The following is a 21,732-nucleotide window of genomic DNA, read 5'->3' as shown; positions in this document are numbered from 1 at the left end:
TGCATCCACTGAGATGAAAGGCTACAAGTACAAGATTTTCCTTTTATCTATGTATTAACAAAAAAAAGCCTGACTCTGTAGACATGGGCTATATTGAGGCACATCTCTGTAGTCACTGCTGTCAGAAGCTCTAAGCAGGTTAGATAAGCACTACTGGCTGTGTAGGGATGCTGGGACAAGCAGAAGGAACGCGGCTGCCCAAGTCCTGCCTCCAGGGAACGATGCTGCACATCCCAGAGCTGGGCACTTGTGAAACCAAACGCCTCAGCAAAATGAGCCCTCACTAACGAGCACCTCAAAGGATTAAGCACATCTTAAGGAGACTATTTGGCAGCGCTGTGTGAGAACGTGCCTCGGGCAGCTGCGCACTAAATTCAGGTCCTGACGCCCTCTCCAGAGCCAGAATACCTCGGGCACCTCTGGAAGCCTGGCCACTCTTCAACCACGGCAAATCCTGCCCACCATTCCAGCAGAAACCAGAACAGGCTGCACCCCACGAGAAGAGCAGGAAGGATGAGTTAGGTACGTGCTCTCCCAAGAGGAAGCCAGAATTCCCAGTCTATTGAACACGCCAGTGGCAACAAGAGGATTCTGCTTTCTTGGACCAGCAAAGAGACAGTGCCTTGTCCCTCTTGTTAGGGCACAGCATGGAAATGCACTAAGGGGATCAGTTCAGCCCCTGCTGCCACTCTAAACTGCCCATTTCTGCGGTGTTTGTCTGACCTGGATACCCACACGTTAAAGGCAGTGAAGCCCCCTGCAGAAACAAAGTACAATGCAGACTTTTTAGGGATTCATCTCAGCTCCCTGTTTTACTGGTCTTTTTTGGGGTTTCGGGGTGTTGTGGTTTTTTGTTGTTGTTTGTTTGTTTGTTTGTTTTGTGTTTGGGTTTTTTTTTTTTTTTAAGAGGGAATAATATCTCATCAAGTCACATGAGCTAAAAGGAGAATTTAAAAAAAAAAAAAAGATTAACAGTTTCAGTCTGGAATAAGAATTTTAAAGCAAGAGTATGAAAATTTAAAGGTACTGGAGTGGGGATAAAGAAAATAATTTACAAGGCTTATTTTGTGAATCCAGAGGGTTAGTTTATCATGAAGTCTGGAATTTGAAAAGCAAATAATGGTTTATTGGCTCTTAAGGTCAGATAACAATGTTATATCATAGTCAATGGGTTAAGGTTCCAAGGGTCTACAGGGTTGCTTGACAATTGCAGGAATCTTTATAAAGTCTATTTTATACCTTTATTGTTAATAGCTTTCTAATCCTTTACCACAAATTTATAGTTTAGAAATGGCCACACATCTTAAAGATTAAAGGTATGTGACAAACAGTTCATGTCCTTTAATAATCAAATCACATAGTTTAGATTGGGGGCTTATCAGGCTTTTTCCTACTCCATGGTTTCATAGGTAGAAAATACTTTATATCCCTATTACATGAATGATGAATGGGACCATTGGTTATGGGCTGTTATTTGCCTGGCTGTAGTCAATATGTTTTCTTTGGACAGGGACTTCAGTGATTTATTTCTCTTTTGGCCTTATCACTTATTAACTCAGGGCAGACAGAAACAGCCAAGGTTGTGAATAAGGACTAGTGCCCATTTAGACTTCTAATATCAGAGAAAATATTCTTTTTAATGATCCAGCCACCCTTTGCTGCGTAGAGTCTGATTGCACTTCCCTCTAACTAGAAAATAAAGGTCATATTTCTTGGAAAGTGTATACATAAAATATGCAAAATAATATGTTTCCTTCACAGCCAGCTTTATTCTGACGGTTGCTGTAATTGCTTTCATTTTGAAGCTGTCCTACAGGTACCCTGCACACTTCCAGTGATTGTTTTTTGTAGTGTGTTATGGTGCTACCAGTGTTTAAGAAATTCCAAAGATATGAGGGTTCTGTTCCTGTTAGCATAGAATAGGGATTTTCCAGTTTACCTCTACCATCCCCTCCCTGCAATCAATTAGGATTCCTCCCAGCTTCCTTTCCTGACTTTCTGCAAACCAAACCACCCACCCTAATATTGCTAATATTCACCTGATAACTGTCCATACTTCACTCCACTGGGCATGTCCTTACAACAAGTTTCACAACAAACATTATGGTAACAACATTGACACTCCAAACCACCACCAAAATCATAAACACTGGAATTATTTCACCTAGAAAATCTTGTTGCAAAGCAATTGCAGCCTTTTATTTTTACCCCCTCAAAGTTTCCAGGCAGGGCAGGTGACTGACTCAGTTAATGGACTGGAACATACAAAGGGCCAGGTTCAAGTTTAAACTCAAACAGAGATTTCCTGAGAGCAGCTTCTCTCCTCAAGGGCAGGTAACACCCAGATCACGTCACTGATGGGGGGGCTTGGTGGCAGAGACTGCACCAATCCCACCCCTGTTTTCCTGCAGCGTCCTGGAGCCAGCAGTGGTGCCACGAGCCCTTCAGTGACTGTGGCAAACACCTCTGGAGTCCCCATGGCAAGGAACACTTGGCACAGTGAGACAACAGGGGAACCCAGTGAAACCTGCATTAGGGTATTTTTTAAACAGTTGTTAGAAGAATTTTTGGTTTTTTTTCCTTGTTTCCAGCATTAATTAAATTCCCCGGTAAAATTTTACATTTAGAAATGTTTGTTTTCATTCATCCTTAGCTGATTGTGCTCTAGAGAAAGGATTTACCATCCCTCCTCCATAGAGCTCCTCTCAGATCAGGAGCAGATTTTCTATGGAGCATCCAAAGCATGGGGTAACCTGCAGCACAGGGCTCTCCTGCTCTTAAGAACAGACAGCTCTTATTTTAACCTTTATACATTTCTTTGCATTGAAGGATTTTTTTCTGTTCTTCTGCAGCACTTTCTGACTATTTAACTTCAAGACATCTGATACTTTTTATTCTGCCACCACTATTAATATTTACTAGTGAAAGGCACATAAAAACTGCTGTTAAAAACAAATGGCATTCATTTGCTAGCTACCAGATCTCATAGCTGGTCACTCTTCTGGAGAAGTGATGTGCTCTATATTTCATTTCAGCTTAATGATCCTCATATCTTTGCGGGTGAAGAATTTTATAAACACATCAGGATAAAACCTAAGACAGCATCAGACATGCTGGATTTTTTTCTTTTATTTTTATTGTTCTGTTGATGGTGGCCTTCTCTCCTGATTTATACTAATCAGTTATTTAAGTGCTCATGATTTAATAATAAATACACATGAATGAGGCATTGTAAAACTAATGAGGTTGTGGATTACTGATTTTGAGAGTGACTGCCACTAGGTTTTAACATTTCTCAGGGACTAACAGCCACACAGCTATGGCCAAGGTTAGCTGGTGTACGGGTCTGCAGGGATCAAGAAAGGCTCCAGAGGGGCTACAGGAACCTCTTGACAGCCAGCCTGTCTCTTATCACCACTTCTTTTTCCTTCCTTTTTTTTCTTTTTCTTACATTCTTTTCTTTAGTCTACAAACTCCAGAACTCTCCATTCTGAAAGCTGATTGTTTCATTGATTATGTACCTTTTGAACTTTGCATAGTTACTGGTATTTTCTTGAAAAGAAAAAAATTTTCCTGGCAAAGGAAATCACTGAAATTTACAAGGCTGGAAACTTAAGGGGCTCAAGATTGGTTTTTAAGTGGCTCCAATTCTGACCAGATCTCTGTACTTGACTCCAACCTCTGCTTCCAGGATCATGGACTGAAGTTTTAGATGGCAACAGGTAATTTTAGGGTCTCTTACTCTTGAAGGTATTTTACTTCAAAAAAATGAAAGGAGAATGATTCTCAGAAGACAACTACTCCTGTGCTTCTGTAAATAAATCCACCCAAAATTAAAAATCTGAACATGAAGTCACCTAAACCAGAGACTTTTGGAAATCATCTGTGATCTGCAGGGCCCTTCCTCTTTGTACACAGCCTCAAATGCTTTCAGAAGATTCTTCCACATGAGACCATTTCTTCTTTGTAGCAAATAGGGGAGTGAAAAGTTCCCTGAGAAGCCCTGTGACATTTCAGAGGCAGACGCGGATTCCCAGAAGTTCTGTAACTACCCTGACATTCACAGCACCAGGATTTCCACATCTCTCCATGCACAGAGTGTAATACAAACACTGGTCAGTCCTGGCAGCGTCCACTCTGTCCTTCTCAGCCTTTGTCACAGTTACCCTGCAGGACCAGAGCTCAGCATCTGGGTTATTCCCAGCGCACAGCAAGCCCTGGGTGTGTCCACACTCATCCTCCATCTAGCCATTCCCATTAGCAGCGCTTGTAGAGACACATCCCACCCTACAGCTCATAAAAAAACCCCAAATGCCCCATGAGGGACTCTTGGTGCCCTGTCAGCACACAAAGGATGCAGCCCACAGCCTCCCTGCAAGCCTAGTGCAAACCAAAATGGTCTCTAAATTCCAACCTCTATCCAACCACCTATTTCCAAAAGGAGGAGCAGTATTTGGGGAACTGCTCAGCCAGGAATTTGAATTAACCCGTGTTGTACACATCCTTAGTGACACAGCTCTGTACTTCTGGCCCCTATGAAGTCCTTTGCTCTGTTTTGGGAACAAAAGCACAAAAATCTTTAACTGAGCAGGTGGTAGAAGACACAGCATAATGCATTTTTATGGGCCCTCCATATGTCCTTTCCAGAATGCAGTGAGATAAATTCTCATCTCACTTACAGCCGTGCAGCCCCACTCAGATCTTGCAGTTTAGTACCACTGCAAAAGTCATCTGTGAAATTCCTGCTGTCCGTGGTGCATCCGTATTTTAAAAATAAAAACAAAACAACATCTCAAAGGCCTGTCTGGATATCACAGATTTGTGCCAATTCTCACGACTTATTTAAATCAACCACATATGCCCTGATCACCTTGCCAAACCACCTATGGATCTGTACCTCTAATCTCTTCCTTTATCTCAGTTTCCCCAGTCCTGAAATAATGCTGGTGACACACACTTCACACCCAAGTTGTGACACACAGCTGAATTCATTCAGCGCTCTCCAGTGCCAGGAGAGACTTAGAGATGAACGGTGCCACAGCATGTTTGGGTATTTCTATGTGTAACATGGATTTTTAATATTTTTCCAAAATGAACACACATTCGAGGGGTGTTCAGACTTCTGAATTTCTAATAATGTTCTCCCAGGAATGTCAAAGCTGAAAATCTAAGAAATAATTGCTCTCTAAGTGCATGCTAATGGCTCACTCTGCAGATGGAAAATAAAAAAACTTATGTTTTCTTGTAAGCACAGGGTTGACACTGGTTTATTTCTCTCAGAAATACTCACAAAAGCCAGGATTTCTCTGTATATATGTGACCTTGATTCCTAGACGGCACATGGACTACCTAGAGATCATGTTACTAAGTTATTTGCAGTTAAAGAGGAAAAAAAGGCTAAAATTAATGGGTCACTGGATATTTTCTTCTGAGAACTTAACTACTTAACAGTAAGGAAAAAAAAAAAAAAAAAAAAAAAAAAAAAAAAAAACAGTTTACAGCCAGGTGGCTTGAGGGGATATTTTGTTGAACACTGATTAAAAATAATTTCTTCTAAATGAGACCTGACCACAAAATGGGACCATTAACGAGCAGGGACATTCTCACCAGAAAGGAAACTACGCTTGATCAACTCCTGCACCGCCCACAAACCCCAGGTCTTGTTCTCTCTCTCACACACACTCTCTTTTGCTTCTCCCCCCTATGCTTTTTCTGCTCTCCCCTTTTCTTGTTCTTAATAGCAGGGTAAATAAGCAGCAAGTGATGCTGAAATGTTTTCGGCCAAAAAACAGAGGCCAAACTCCTCTGAGAAAACATTTGGCCTCTGTGGTTTTGTAATATGTTCCAGAACACTGAGTTCACTGAAGAACATTGTGAAAAACTCCCATCGGCTGGAGTGATGCTGGGGAATGTTACTGTATCCCAACTTCCCATTGGTCCATTTCCTGCAGGCCTTGTTAAAAAAAAAAAAAAAAATTAAAAAAAAAGGGAAAAAATAAAAATAAAAAAAAAATAGTGCTATGTGGGAGTTAAAACAAGTTCTCATGGGAAAAATGAATGGCAAGAAATTCTAGCTTTAAAAGAAGCAGCTAATCTGCTAGTTTGATTGTTCTTCAAAACTTACAATGAACCAATAATCCTAATTAAAACCACTTGGCCTAGTTCTCTAAAGCATCATAGCTTTTTCTATGCTTCGTTTGTACACACCATAGACTATTAGTTTTTTTCTAGTGCTCACTAACAAAGTGCTGACTTTGTTGGGATGGCTGAGCTAATTTCGTGAACTCAGTGTGAAACCTTAGCTAAACAAAATTGTGGTAATTTTCCTTAATTTGTAAAAGTGATTGGAGTGCAAACAAAATTTTCCTCTTGGGTCAATCCTATAATTTTCAATTAACTAAAACTAATCGGCAGGCATGTACTGAACCTGCATTTTGTTTAAAGGGCTGGAAGGCACTTCTGAAGGTCAGGATGCATTAATTGTTTTTATTTTAGTTTCATTTAGTCCTTTTTAAAAAGCCACATTTAAGTTCAGGCTAGGTCTAAAAGGAAAATAAATGCAAATTGTATGAGGTAGGATTTCAGTCACAACACCTTTCCTGTATCTATTGTAACTCTGCACGAGAGAATTGTCCATAGACTGGATCACCTTTTATTTTAAGATTTTATCATTATTGTTTAGTATTTCAAAACTTCCATTTACTGGATGAAAAACACTGGTTTTAAACACCAACAAGAAAATGCATACATAGAAACACTCCTCCTACTGGGACACTTTATTTCCACATTCAGCCATCTGCTTCTGGGCAGACAAGCTAAACTGCTGCCCTCCTTTTTTACTGGAAAAGCTAATTAATGATGATCTGAACAGCAACCCCAAAACAGGTTGAAGCCATTTTTACATTTAAAGAAGTCATCAAAAATTTCTTTGCAAAATTAAGGGGAGCAGATTTCCCCCTTTCATTCCCCCTTCCATATCCACACCTGCCATTCCTCCAGCCCCAGGGGCAGCCAGCCCAGTGGGGTGACACCTGCCAGGACAGCACAACTTCCTGCAAGAAAGAGAGGAAGGAGAAGATTCATCTCAAACAGTCCAAAGCTCTGGGCAACACCCTCCAGTGATGGTTCACACCATCAATTTGCACCAGCCATCAATTCGACCTTTGCTTTTCCTTGTTCCAACACATTCGATACTCTAAATGATTTTTTTTGATATGGCACTCTATTGTCCAAGATATGGATTTCCCATATTGCTGAAATCATAATGCTCACAAATATACACACACAGCCTCCTCAAGTGCCTGCTGCCCAGCCAGCAGGGCAAGATGTAAGCATTTTAGGGGCCAGTTTAAAGAAACCCAGTGCATAATCCCATCTGGGGGAGAGGGTATTGGAAAGAGACAAGAAAGGTTTATAAGGCACCTTTGTTCAACTTGCTTAGTGTTAACAAAATTCAAATTAGAGTTTCCTGCTCAGCTGGAGCACAGAATTTTCTCCTCTGCCTCAAGTCCCTGTATGTACACTGTGAGTTGGAGCAAAGTATGAGCCCAGTGGAACTCAGAATGTCTTAGTCACAAGTATTTATGATATATCCTAAAGTTACAGGGGCAGTCAGGGATGAGGAAATGAGTTACACTGGGTTGTGCTGAACAAGAGTTCAGGCACACAGGTCCAGCACAGTCCTGTCTATAGATGTGAACAACAAGTGCATTAAAAGCACATCAAAACCATGGCAAAGATGTTAATTCCTGCAGCACACACCTTCGGGGGGAATCACACATGACACACATCCTTTTTAAAAAGTAAGGCTGCTACTTGATTTATTTACCTGGCCGTTCTTATAGCTACTGAGAGTGGCTTGACACTGACAGCACCTACAACGTCCCAGAGTGGGGTTTTTTGTCAGTAATTCTTGAGGCCAAATCATTCAACTTCACCGTCTCCAGTGTGGGAGACCACCCCAAAGCACGCTGCAAGCTGCTGTGTCTGCAGCACTGACTGGGCTGAGAGCTACCTGAGCTCCCTGGAAGCCAGAGACAAGAGAGTTGTGGTGAAAGGGGCTGGGAAACAGGCTGTGAACCCTTGCAACGCTTGCTGAACAGGAGATGGAGGTGTTTCACAGGATCTTCTAAAGGTTTGTGCGTCTGGCTCCTTGTGCTTGCACTCTTCCTCTGTTTGTTCAAGTACTGGAGTATCTGTTTCACTCCTTCCTCTCTCCCCTGGGTAAAGAGATGTCCCATTGCAAGGATAAACAAAAATCCCACCCTGGTGTGGTTTTAATCCCTACAGTCACCCAGTTCTACTCCAAACTCAAACTGGTGCCTTCAGTGACGTCCTAAGCCAAAATAATGAGAGACAGCACAGCTTTAATGACGAAAGCAGAAGCCCTAGCAAGTGTCATATATTGCCTGCCCTATTTCTCCCTCTCACATTTAAAGCAGCCATACCTGTGTAAATGAATCGTCCAGGCGTTCCCTTGCAAAACTGTTTGGACTTGTAGGACAATGTGACTTCTACAACCCCTGGGATGTGTCGGGGAGGCGTCTGTACACGGATGGCATGTGGAGTAATCAGCTAGAGGAAACATTGGGAAGGGAGAAAAAAAGAGAAAAAAAAAATGCTGTTAGATGCTGCACAGTTCTTTAATAACACTTTCCTCTCAAATCACAGTAAACAAGCTTTCAAACGTGTAATTAACCTGTCAGTGTTTGAATACAATCTTGACGTAACCCACACAAAAGCCAGTGACCACAATATTTACAAGCATCTCGTAACATCATTATTCCTGTTTTCATACATGGCAGGCACTTGCTTGCAAGTACAACCACCAGCCCTGGTCTAATGCAATAACTCCAGCCTACAGCAGCAGGACACTGAGTTTGCTCAGATGAATTCTGGGGTAATGGCAGTGTCCAACAAATCAGATTCATAAACGACACATGATTGCACGTGTGAGCATGGCACAGCACAAGTCCAAGGTTTTAAATACTCCAGTCCCCAGCTGACATCTGCACACTGGAAAAGCACCCTGTGCTGCTGTTTTAATTTTCTGTTCATTTTGTGGAGGTGTAACTGATTCCTGCAGAAATGCAAATCTTGGCTTCTGAAGGATGCTGGATCTTCCCTTCAAAATTATGGCAGCACTCAAAAACGATGTACCAAAGAAAACCATCAAACCATCACTTCCAGTCTGCCTTCACTGCAATGACTGACACACATCTGAGAGGGCGTCTTCAGGTGTGGATTTACTCAGAAATAAGTAGATAAATTTGACTTTCTTTTTATTATGGAAGGAAATTCTGATCCTTTTGGCACAAAGGCTGGGGCAGGTCATTCTGATGATGGGAAGGACAATGCTGTAGCTTCTGAGAGCAGCAGAGATTTGAGTTAATCTGCTGTGAATTAGTGAATTCCTGGATGGCTCTGCTAATAATTTCAGGGACCACATTTTAAATCTAGTCCAGAATCCTGAAAAAGCAGAAATGGTCGAGAGCCTGGACAGTGCAGCACCGACCTGCCCCAAAATGTCCTCTTCTGACTCATTGTGCTCCCTCAGAATAAACAGTAAAAAGAGGTCCAGAGAAAAGGTGGCATGATTGTGTCCAACAACCAAGATACAGCTTTGGTACATGGATAATCCTTCTCTGCCTGTGGCACATTAACACACCTCTAGAGAAGCAAATAAAACCAAGCCCATAACCTGGCTTGAGAGTGAGCAAAACGTGAGCACCCCGTGCAGTCAACTGCTCTGTGCTCTTGGTTGAATCTAGTCCTGGATTAAGGAATAAATTTCAATAGATTTTTTTTTTATAATAAAAAGCTTATTTTGTTCTTATTTTTACTAGGAACCAAATGTTTCAGCATTGTAGTAAGGCCCTACCAAAAAAACTCAGACTTTTATCCAGTTCTTTGTTTAAAGCACGGGACTGAAAAAGAGCACAGAAGGAGAGTAATATCTGTCTGAGAGCCATCTGTGCTACAGAGGGAAATGGCACACACAGTAGGGAGCTCTCCATATTTAAAATAAGAAAATTAATATTAAATCAAGTTGAACGTTAAAACCAGAACTACCAGCATCAAATGCTCCCAAAGTTATTCAGATCCACAGAAGTCAGAAGCCACACACCATTTTAGAAATATTCATGTAGGGGTTCACATCTTCTTGCTTGGGAGCTTCAAATGTATGTTTTCAGGCTCTGCTTTGGAATCATATGGTTTAGAAACTCACTTACTTTTAAAAGAAACCAGCCTATTTTTTTTTTTTTAAATTTGGGGGGGAAAAAAAAAATTAAAACCTAAACTAAGCCCCAAACTTCCAAGGAATGCTTTAATTTAAACTGAGTTGTTTTACAGTTGAGCTGGCCAAAGCATAAAAGTCCAGACCAATTCTCTTCATGCCCTAAAAAAGCCAGCAGAGGCTGAAGGCAGTGCCAAGCAGCAATCGATTTCTAGCGCTTCAGACACCTCTCACGTTGGGAGGAGCCACTCCCTGGAAGCTTTGATCCCTCCCCGCTGAACAAACATGACAAGTTTAGACTCTTTGCTCAACAGTAAGCAGCCAAACATAACTGAGATCAATCCCATCCTCGAGTGGTTCTGGTTAACTGGGTGAACTGGCAAGATGGGAAAAACTTTATGACATTTTTGGGAGAAAATATTTGTGAAAATAGCCAAGGATTTTAGCAGTAAAGGTTAACGCGCTCATCTTACTACATCAGCATGAGCCTTGCATCCCTCACCCCCATTCTGGCATCAGCTATACAGGCAGCTTCTGGTTGTATCTTTGAATTTCCCAGCATTTACTGGTCTGTCACCACTTTAATGTTCTTTAAACATAATTTGTGGCATTTTCCAATACTCATCTTCCCTGGTTCCCAAGAAACGTCTGACCTATTTATGGTCCATTGTTACAGAGAGCTGGGGAGAGTTAAGCAAGTTTCCTGGTTTGTTCTCCACAAACAGTTTGGTTTTCCTTTGTGCTCTGAAGTAAATAAGTTTAACTGTGTTTAAAACCACAAATATACAATAATGTCGCCCACACATTCCCAAAGGGTGAACATTATGTCTGAAGTCCTATGGTTTAGGACACTCAGGATGTATTTTATTCCTCTCTTCCCTACAACTACACCAGGAGAGTACATGTGCCTTTTCCTTTTGCTCCGTCACATCTGTCATTGACCACTGGCAGGGATTCAGTGCTGAGCCAGGGGTGGCTTTGTTCTGGGTCAGCCTTCAGGTCTCCTGCACACAGAGGGAACTGGCCAGCTTGGTTACACACCAGGAGTTCCCTAGATTGCTGTCATAGCAGGAGATTGGCTTTAAGGGACAAAAAATGTTCCCTTGCACATCAAAACCTCGCACCTTGGGTCTCAAATTCTGCTTCCACAGCTCTGCCAGGATCTGCTATAGACTGGGAGCAGCTCTCCAAATTGTCCTGACTCTGGTTTGCAATCCAAGTGACCCAACTGGTGCTGTACATCTCAGGGCAGTCCAAGCCCACCCATAGCAGAAACAGATCTGCCCCTGCCTTCCATAACTCCAGGATTATGGGATGCTTTCCTGTCTACACTGTCAGCCGTGGGCCTGATGTTGGAAACCTACTCCACCTTTTCTCCTTTCACACTGACATAGCCTGTTCCTTCTTCAAGGCACAATCTGCCTCATGTTTACATGCAAAACATCTGGAAGAGGTGAACTATCACCATTCAGGGACATTAAAAGTAAAGACACCACTACTGGATGCCCCTGAGCCCCGAACAGCTGGAGACTGGTAAAGAGTTGGGGAAGCTCCACGACATGATCACCCTGTTTTTAGGCATCTGTCCTGGCCCAGTGACAAACACAAGACCCTGAGGGAGCTGAGCTCCCTGTGTGACCCAGCAGGGCCAGTTGTGCATCCCCACCTCAGCTGGGAACTCCTGGTGCATGAACAGACACCAAAACAATCGTAGCGATGCCAGGAACCAAGAATCCCTAAATATGAATTATGCCCCTTTCTAAATATATACATTTTAAATGAAAATCTTGAGCAAGGCATTAACCTGTGATTTGGACATGAACCCAGCAGCCAAAATCCCAGATCCGTCCTCCTCCTCCATTCCAACATTTAGCAAATTGAAAAACGGAGCTGGACATAAAATTAGCAACTGGACCTTTCTCCCAAGGGATTTTCAAGTGATTTAGCCTGATACTTAGCAACTGCATTTGCTGTTTGGTATAAATTCTTACATGTCAGCTGGGACACGCAGTGGGTTGCACCAAAACCTGGGTTAGAGATCGTCTGAATGGTGGGCGGTGCCTGGCCTTCAAAATCCAAAACACATTTGGGCTGAGTGTGTACAACAAGCCTCTTTCTGTGGTTTGCTAATATATTCTAGGCATTCTTGTGCGATACAGCATCATTTCACACTCTTCAGAGTGCCAGGTTACTTTCTTTTTTTAAAAGCGACATTTTATAAGGAGATGTCATTAATCTGAGTCACTAGTTTATTTTTGCATGCCTGAGCTCTGGTTTGTGGTTAGGGAAATGGTGACAATCAGTCATAAATTTGACTTTGACTCTGTGTGAAGAGGACCATTAGAACAGGAATGAAGAAAAATCCCACCAACTGAAGGTAATGACAGCTTTCAGTGAGAACAGAACCCTTAAGGTACCTATATTTTAAAAAACAACCAAAGACTTTTCATGCCTCAATTCTGGGCATCCAGATGCTGCTTAATAAGTCTTGGTTTGCAAAAAGAAGGTGCCTACTCATTTTTTAAAAATGAGTCAGAGCTCCAAAATAAGCACTCAAAACCAGAGACTTCCAAAATCAATAACAAACATAAAAAGCAAAATAACAAACTGTGTCACAGAATTTGATTCAGCAGCAGTAATATATATATATATATATATATATATATATATATACACACAAAAAAACCCCACCAAACCAAAAAATTCATCCTGTGTTTTTGTGCTGTACAAAGGTAAAAAAAAAAGATGTTTCAGTGCTTCATCTTTTCTTAATATAAAAGAAAAAGAAGTTGTTTCCAGCTGACTCTGTACAGCTGCAGGAATGTTCTTGGCAGGAAAATGTTTGAAGAAATAGTTCATTCTAAGCAAATATTGTGGAATATTTATAAGAAACTAATTTTGTCTTCACAATCACGTATTTGCCCTGCAACTCGACTCCCAGAGTCCCAGCACCCCAACAGGAGACAGGAACAAGAAGGGTTCTTATCAGCAGCGCCCATTTGGAATATTTGCCACCACGCAGAGCCCCAGAACCCGGGTGAAACCCCGCAAATCCCAGCTCTGTGAGAGCGTGTGCACTGCACAAACAGGCAGCAGAGCCTGTCTGGCACTCAGAGTGTTTGCTGGGAGGTTCTGAGCACATCCAGCATGTGCACACGATAGACCAGCCCTGTTTGTTTGGCGGTTACGAAAGTACCTTTGAAAAAAAAAAAGAAAAAAAAAAAGGGGGGGATTAGACAGCCCATTCTGCTGTATTCTAAAAATACCAAGGGCTTTTAAAGTCATTTTTATAAAGTAATATGGGAGGTAAGGATTAATTGAAGCTACTGGCTTAGGGTATCTGCATTTCTGCTCAAAATTAATGTGACAAATTAAGTTTTTATTTAGTTCTCCCTGGCTGAGAAAGGTTGCAATTATGTTAGAGTGTTTACAGCTAAAATATATGTTTAAATAATAAATATGTGTTTCAGAAACCATTCTAAACCTCCTTTTTTAACACAGTCAACTCCATTTCAAGCACATAAATATTTCAATTACAAAACTTGAATACATGTAAAATAAATTAAAAATATATTATTTACATTTCAAATTATTTATAACATGCTGCATGACAGGAACAAATTCACTCTTAAAAGGAAGTTGCTTTTTCTTTTTTGGCCCTTAACTCTACTTCTGAATTAGGGTAGGATTTATATTTTAAATATCCATGCAGCTCAGGTATTTACATGGATTTTGCTATAATGAAGTCTGAGTAATATAGGACCTTTACGATAATTATCTTCACAGCACCTCTCCAAAGAAGGTGACTAATCTTATTACTGTTTTAGAGAAAGGGAATTGAATTTTAAGTAGATTATATGATTTGCCCAAGGTCCCATGCAAAGTCTGTAGAAAAATGATGCTTAATTTCACTATTAGACTTCGTTCCCCAAACCACCTGCAATTAAAACAGAAACTGGAAAAATCTACATGAAAATGCTCTGCAAGACTAATTCTTTTTCTTTAGTCTCTGCCTATCGGGTTTTGTTTGGGACTTTATGAAGCCCAGTTAAAATTATGTTTTATTTGGATCCACAAAACAACAGGATGAACTTTAAAATTTGTCCAGAGTTCAACGACAAAATAACCTGGCCAAGTTTGCTCATAACTGGGCCTTACTGCCAACTTGGGATGAGCCTGCTCCAGTTTTGTAATGGACTCAGATTCAGAGGATTGACAGAGTTCAGTTTTATACTCTATTGAAGTAAAACAAAAATATTCTTCTTGGGCACTGAAAATGCCTTAGATATTTTTAGAAATGGGAAGGCAAATGAAAGAACTTATTTTGTGCTTCATAGGTGGCTTGTATGTGTAATTTGAATTATTTGTACATTATTATTTAGGGATCACTCGGAAAGCTCATGCATTTCTGCACTCGTTTACCATGTTTGCCTGCTTCTTTTAGAATGTTCTTTTCTTCTATATGATTGTTGACTGCTCTCATAGGTTATGAAATGAGAAACAATTCTGTAAGGGAGAGGCAGTGAAAGAGCTTTCCTCAACACCAGCTTGCAGCCCATTGCAGCACTCCCAGATAACAGACTGGCTTCGGTCTGGACCCCCTCTAACATTATTAATTCCATCACAAGGCCTTGCAACCATCAGCAACAATGTTTTGACCAGCACTCAGTCTCCTGAGATTAGAAATTGACAATTAATGGCTTCCACTAATAAATAGAATCAAGATTTATAATGAAAGATCCAATTCTGCAGCACCAAAATTGGAGCACTTTCCTCCCAGCCCCTTCACCTTTCCCTGTTAAATGTCTGCAGCCGTAATGGCTTCAATGCTAACACACAAAATGCTTACACTGGGCCCAGGGGGCACTTTCATGATCACATAAGGGCTTCAGAATAGGGCTCATTTACTATCTCTCCTTTTCTGGAATGCCCTTTCATCCACACTTGTCCTCAAGTGGAAGGATGAGAGAGAGAGAACAGTGAAGGACATTAGAGAATACTCTTCACATGCTGCCATATGTGCAATGGAATCAGTCGGGGGAATGTGCTGGATATAAATTAAGTGGTGTTGATTTAAGATTTCCAGGATATAAGGTAAAGCGTCGGAAGTTCCTCTCGCCATCAGGAAGCGTTGCACAGATATTTCAGTGAGGCTGGGGGTTTTTTCGGAATTAAAACAATGAAAATGACAATTTCTAATTAAACCTCAAAAATGTTTTTGGAAAGCCCTAAATTAAAAATATTAACCTTTCTGTGGAGCTGTCTCCCTCTGCCAGTGGGGGAACTCTGCCATGGTTTCTACAACCCTGGCCATGGCCATTGGGATGATGCTGCCTGGGTTTTAACTTTCCACAGGTTTTTGTGGAAAGTCAGGCTCCATGATTCCTTATGTGCTGGGAAAAGACAGGATTTAAGGAGCTGGGAGGAATAAAAACAGCAAAAAAATGGATGAGAAATGAGGAAAGGGTTCCTGTGAAAACTACAGGGGCCCCTGCCAGGTATGAGGAGTCCACTGTGGGTACAACGCAGTGCATTTGGTTGCTGCTATGGAAATGATACTTGTACCAAGCAGCCAGACTTTAGGGATGAGCTATTCAAAGGTGCTGAATTTCTGCAATCTCCACCTCATTGAGCTGCAACTACCAGAAGCCAGTTTCCCTGGAAAGTGGGATCACCTAAACGTTTGTTTCCTGTGGGCCCTTAGCTATTGTAGTGCTAAACACAGAATTATTCACACAGGCATTTATCCTCCCCTTTCCTCGGAATAAAACCCACTGAGCTAAATTCTGGGCCAGCGAGAGGAGATGCAAATCCCCCTGGCTGTAATGGATTCCTGCCACAGGTAAATTTGACTAATTATTTTCATAAAACTGAGTGAGGCAAGGATTCGTGCGTCGACATTTGTTGCTGATTTAGCATGTGGCCCAGAGAAAGGACAGGCTGGCTACAAGGAGACAAAGCTATTAGACATTAGCGTTCAGACAACACCTACCTCACTCCAAACCAGCATGGTGCCGAATATGACCTGTAACCCATCAAAGAAATTGTCTCCTATGATGATGACAGTGGCACCTCCTGTAGTCCATCCTTCACTTGGACTGATGGCTTTGATACATGGTGTAGCTGCTTTTCAACACACATGAAAAAGAGAAGTATTCTGCTGTTAGAACTGGATTTTAATGATAGAAGACGTGAGAAAAAGAAAATAAAAGGAGCTTTCATTTCCCCCCCTCACTAACACAAAGATTTCAGCAATCATTCTTTGTAGTACATATGCATGACCTCAAACTCTATCTTTGGAAGAATTTTTTCCCTCAGTTAATTTCTGTTGGTTTTATTACCTGCATTGAAAACATAATTTTTTTTTAATCCTACATTAGCAAAAAAATCACAGCATGATGGGCAGAGACCAGTTGGAAATCAGGACACATCCCTTTTTTATTGTATATGAAATGCACAAGACCTAAATTAATAAAACAATCTCCAGTAAGTTTGTTTTGTTATCCATCAGAACCCAAACTCACCAAGGAAACTCCCATAAATATTATGGAAAATATTGGCAAAATAAAAAAGGGTGTAACCCTCAGCATTTCTCTAACTATTCTGCGATCAGATCCAGGTTGTTCAGTATTAAACCATCCTGCCCTGATTAATGCTTTGGCTACTACAAAAAAACTCCAAAAAACCAACACCCTACAACCGAAATCCACAGCTGCCATCCAGTCATTCTAGTTGTATTGCATCTACAGGGTAAACAAGATGTGTGTGCAACACATTTTGCCATACCCATGGAGTCTCATGGCCACTTTTTTGGCATTGTATCTAACCAGAGCCTCTGAGAGGATGTTGAAAACTCAAGTGCTGCCCAAATCTTGGACTAAGAGCTTCTGGTTTAAGACTTTGTAAGCAGAAGCCGCTCAAATATTGGTGGGCTGGGGCAGTATAAACATTCACATATTGATTCTCCTCCTCTGCAGCACTGGGGCACTTTGGAATTTAACTGTGCTGAGGCAATAGAAATAACATTACTGTAAAAATAGGCAGAAAGCCCTGGGTAATTCTGTGCTCTGGAGCCTCAGGGTGGCCACACAGCCTGATGGAAAGAAGCAACTTCACCCAAGATGCCACCAACTTTTCCTGGCTGATACAGCATGAGGTGAAAATATGGCACTGGTAACGCTAGATAACATTTTAAGTAAAGCAGGTTACGATTTCATTACTTGTGGAAATCAGGTTCAAGAATCAGTGTAACTCCACCAGCCAACCTCAATGTTGGAAAGAATCATTCTTTCCTGTAGATAGGAGGCCAGAGGGAAGAAGTTGCACTGCAAACTCAGGAACGGCTGCCACTGCCCAGTTTTAGGGTTGGTGGCATTTGGCTGTAAATTGCTATTTGATGGAAAAGAAAGGCTGATTGAGCTGTTAAACTGGTTTGTAACTTTGCTTATTTGATGATGCACTCAAGGAAGAATACTCAGGCACTTCTCAGGTAAGGATTTACTAGGAAGACGGGGATGTGTTATCACCATCCAGGATAAAATCCTTGCCCTCATGAGTCACTCAACGTGGCAGTGTAGTGAGTTACTTAATGAGGCACAGCCCATGTCCTAAACTCTTCTAATTGTAAAGACAGAAAATTAATTCATTCACAGAAGCCTAATTCAAAACGCTCTAGACATAAAGTGCTAAAGAGACCCCGTGCATCTTCGTGATTCCGCAGTGAAGTTCTGCTTGGTTGGAGCTAATTGCAAGAGTCAGTGTGGCTGCTGGGAAGCTCCTTCCCCCCAGCCCCTGGCACGGTGGGTGGGTGGGGAGCTGGGAAGCAGGAGGGAGCTGGAAAGGGAGCAGTTGAATCACCCTGAGCAGTGTTTCAGTGAGCACTGCCCCAGACTCACCCCTTTGGTGGTGTCAGACATGGATGGGGAGCAAACAGACCCCAGCCCTACCTACAAAAGGTTGCAAGTGTCAGGCACAAACTTTTCCACTACTTAAGCTGATGGGGATGCCAGCTCCAGGGAAAAACACAAACAGGCAGAAAAAAAAAAAAAAAAAATCACTACCCTACTCCAAACTTGGCAGATTACAGCCATTAACTTTTACATGAGCTAACAAAAGAAACATCCTGACATTACCGTCACGAAAACGTAGCGCGCGCACAGAAGTAACTTCAATATGTTTAATTTGGATTCAAGTTACATGCATAAAACTGTGCATAAAAAACCACTGTGATGTCCAAAAGCAAACGCTTTCCCTTCAGCCAAGCTCACAGCAACACATTTACAGTGAAAGCAGCTTTTCAAAATGCCATCTAGCCCTTCCACAGAATCGAACATTCTCATAAATAAAAATTAAAATCTCTTCCAAATTGCACCCTTTCCAGTATTCCCAGTTGATTGTGGACACATACCCCCCACAATAAAACCCAGAGATAATCAGTTTCCCATGTGTCAGAGAATGAGCTACTTTTCTTAAAGACTACAAGCAACATTTTTTTTTCCTAAATACCAGTGAATAAAAACTATTTGAGACCATAAGCCATTAACAGAAAACATATGCAGGCTTTGCTGAAAGGGTTGTCAAGCACTGGAAGAGGCTGCCCAGGGAAGTGGTTGAGTCACCATCCCTGAAGATATTTAAAATCCATGTAGATGTGGCACTTGGGGACATGGTTTAGTGGCGGGCTTGGCAGTGCTGGGTTTACTGTTGGACTCAATCTTAAAGGTTTTTTCCAACATAAATGATTCTACTATTGAAAATTATAGATTCAAGTAATCTTTAAAATGAGCTCAAGATACTCTTGTGTGGTTATAGGACCCTACAATAAAGCTCCTGCTATTTATGTTGTGATGTTCTTTGTATTCCCTACATTGCACACAGAGGTTCAAGTTTGTGCTGCCTTATGTATTTGATTCCCATATTTTATAAAGGTATTTGCTTCACATCAAACGTGTGCCAAGTCCCATCCGTGGCAGCCAGGGGAACTGAGGCAGACACTAAGGGCTCTGTGCTGAACTGGGGCTGTGAATTCTTCACTGGGACAGTCTCACCTGCAAAGCCACCGTGACCGCCAGCACGTGCCATTTTATTAGATATGTAGAAAATGTGCTGAATCAGTGCCTCATCAAACCTGCTGGCGACATCCCAGGACATCTCCTCTGAGGATAAAAAGTCAGGACTTGGTGGTTTAATAAGCAGGGCAGGATGGTGCCCTTTGCAGGCACAGCCTGAGATGGAGTGAGAGCACTGTGCATTCCCAAAAGATTTCAGGGCGTTATTTTCCCACGCCACAAAAACCAGAGGGACTCCCCAACCTACCCCGCACAACTTCTCTTATTCTAATGTGCAAGTGTCTGTAGAGGTTGGAAGGGCTGCAGGAGGTGCTGCCCATCCAGGGAAGCGGCCCTGAAGGGCTGCATCCCAAGGAAGACGTGCTGAGGGAGGCATCCAGACTGCTACCTGTTTTTGAGGGCACAAAACATGTTTATACAATGACATATTTGCAATAAGCAGTGCCATTCAGGATGCTGGTCTGTCTAAAACTTTGTCCTTCCCAGGCCCTTTGCTTGGAGCACCAAGGAGGATGGAATTGGGTCCTGTTTGCAGCATCACCACAGGTAACACTGGGAGGGGGGCAAGGGATGACCTCAGCTCTATTTATGCCCTTGGTACAAATGTCTGGCCAGCTCAGGCCCTCAGCCCTTCATACTTCTGCTCTTAATCACTTGGCAACTTCCAAAGCACTGTCTGGAAGGTGTTTACTTCTGTGCAACCCTAGGAAAACAGAGCTAGGCAGAATAATCCTTCCACTGGAGGCCTTGATTTTTCTACATTTTGTTTTGGTCAGAAGACAAACCAAAATACAGACCTTTTTTTTTTTTTTTTTTTTTCCCCCGGAATGCAAAGTTCCAGAATCTCTATCTGGAATTAACTAGAGCACTTTTCAATACCTCCAAGAAAAACAAAATGTTTGTTTCAAAATATCAAAATATTATCACTTCTCATGCCCTTCTGTAACGCCAAAACATCAGTTCTGAAACGGTCTTTTTAAAACAAATTTTTAAAAAAAAATCAGATAAAATTTAGCTTTTTCTGTAGTAAAAGAGTTTTTAGTCAAAGTCTGAAGCTTCACTGATAACAAAATTCAGGCAAGGACTTTAGACCAGTCCTAATCAAGGCAGTGAAGCCTACATGACTGATAATACGAACAGACTTTAAGTTCAGGGAAGAATGATAACAAAAAAAAAAGATAAATTGCTCATTCCTACATATATGAACTTTTCTGTTGTTGCTGAATGAACAGCTGGAAGCCAAACACAACAAGAACCCAAAGAGTTTAGTAGCCCAGCCATCAGACAGGATTTTCAGACTCTGGTGTGAGTGTGTCACACTCATGTTTTTTCAGAACAGCTGGGCTGAGGGAAAACCAAAGCAGGACCTTTGCAGCTCCTCGTTGAAGGCGATGCGGCCACATCCTCCACCTGCTGAAGTGGTCTAATGGTTATGAGCCTTAATGAGCTGCTCTCCTTCTTTGCATAATACCAGGGCAAGCCAGTGCCCACCTCTGGCACGTCCCATCGTGCCGCTCCTGCGGGCCAAGCTCACACTTAGAGATGTCAGAGGCAGGCTCTGCAATCCCAAACTTACTGAGGCCAATGGGAATCCTGCCACTGACCTCAGAGCTGAGGGTTCTATCAATAAATGGTAAGGGTTCATGAGCAAAAACCTCAATGACTCCAAGGAAAACAACGTTCTTGTGAAACCTTCATTTTTCTCCAAGTACACATTGTTAAAATCTTATCGCCTCCCATACAAAGGATGGCAGGTACCAACTCCAGCACATGGGGAGCAAAAAATGGAAAAGTTTTTTGTTGTGTGCTGCGTGTGCCGGTGTGTTCCTGTGTTCCCACACTTCCCAGCTACTGATATACAGGGATTTTTCTTCCCTCAAACTGTGACAATAAAATGATTACCCCGCCACAGTTTAGCATAATGGTTCAGAAATGCTCATGGCATATTGCAGAGCTAAAGTGGAAATTATTAGGTAGCTCTTCTTTGTTATAATAATGATCACTCCACAAATAAAAGCTCTTCTCCCAAAGGTACTGCAAGGCACAAAATGCTAATTCTGAAGATTATGTGTGCGCTTTTATTAAATATTACTCTGCCCTGTCTGTTTGAGGGCTTCACTGCTCTGATTGTTTTATGAGTGCCATGTTAATGTCAGCCCCATCTTGCTAGCAGCAGGCACACATTTTAGCTTTTGTATGAGAGTTGATCAAAGGCCACGTGCTGAGGGAATTGCTGAGAAAACACGGACAAGCGATAAAAATCTAACAGATTAATTGGTTTAAATTTCATTTCAGGGCGTTGAACTTTGGCTCAGGACACAAGTACTACACTACCAGTCAGGGCCTAATTACCACATTTCCAATTTGCCTCTGAACAATGCTTGGCAGGGAGAATAATATCAGTACTAATAATACTAATAACAATAA

General features: G+C 41.8%; 1 protein-coding gene across 4 annotated transcripts in view; it reads right to left on the bottom strand.

The window, feature by feature from the left end:
• Positions 1–21,732, bottom strand: part of EBF1 (EBF transcription factor 1) — a 266,747-nt gene that overhangs the window by 50,812 nt on the left and 194,203 nt on the right. For 2 of the 4 annotated variants that reach the window (XM_040078263.2, XM_040078260.2), the window contains exons 9-10: positions 16,230–16,363; positions 8,448–8,574 (exon numbers count right to left, since the gene is read on the bottom strand). In XM_040078263.2, the coding sequence (XP_039934197.1) occupies positions 8,448–8,574; positions 16,230–16,363 (261 nt within the window). The remainder of the gene's footprint in view (positions 1–8,447; positions 8,575–16,229; positions 16,364–21,732) is intronic. The other 2 variants (XM_040078261.2, XM_040078262.2) reach the window with 1 other exon arrangement.

This window comes from Hirundo rustica, chromosome 14 (assembly GCF_015227805.2).
Source record: "Hirundo rustica isolate bHirRus1 chromosome 14, bHirRus1.pri.v3, whole genome shotgun sequence".
NCBI lineage: Eukaryota > Metazoa > Chordata > Aves > Passeriformes > Hirundinidae > Hirundo > Hirundo rustica.
The sequence above is the reverse complement of the archived record's forward strand: the minus strand, read 5'-3'. Positions and strand labels throughout refer to the sequence as shown.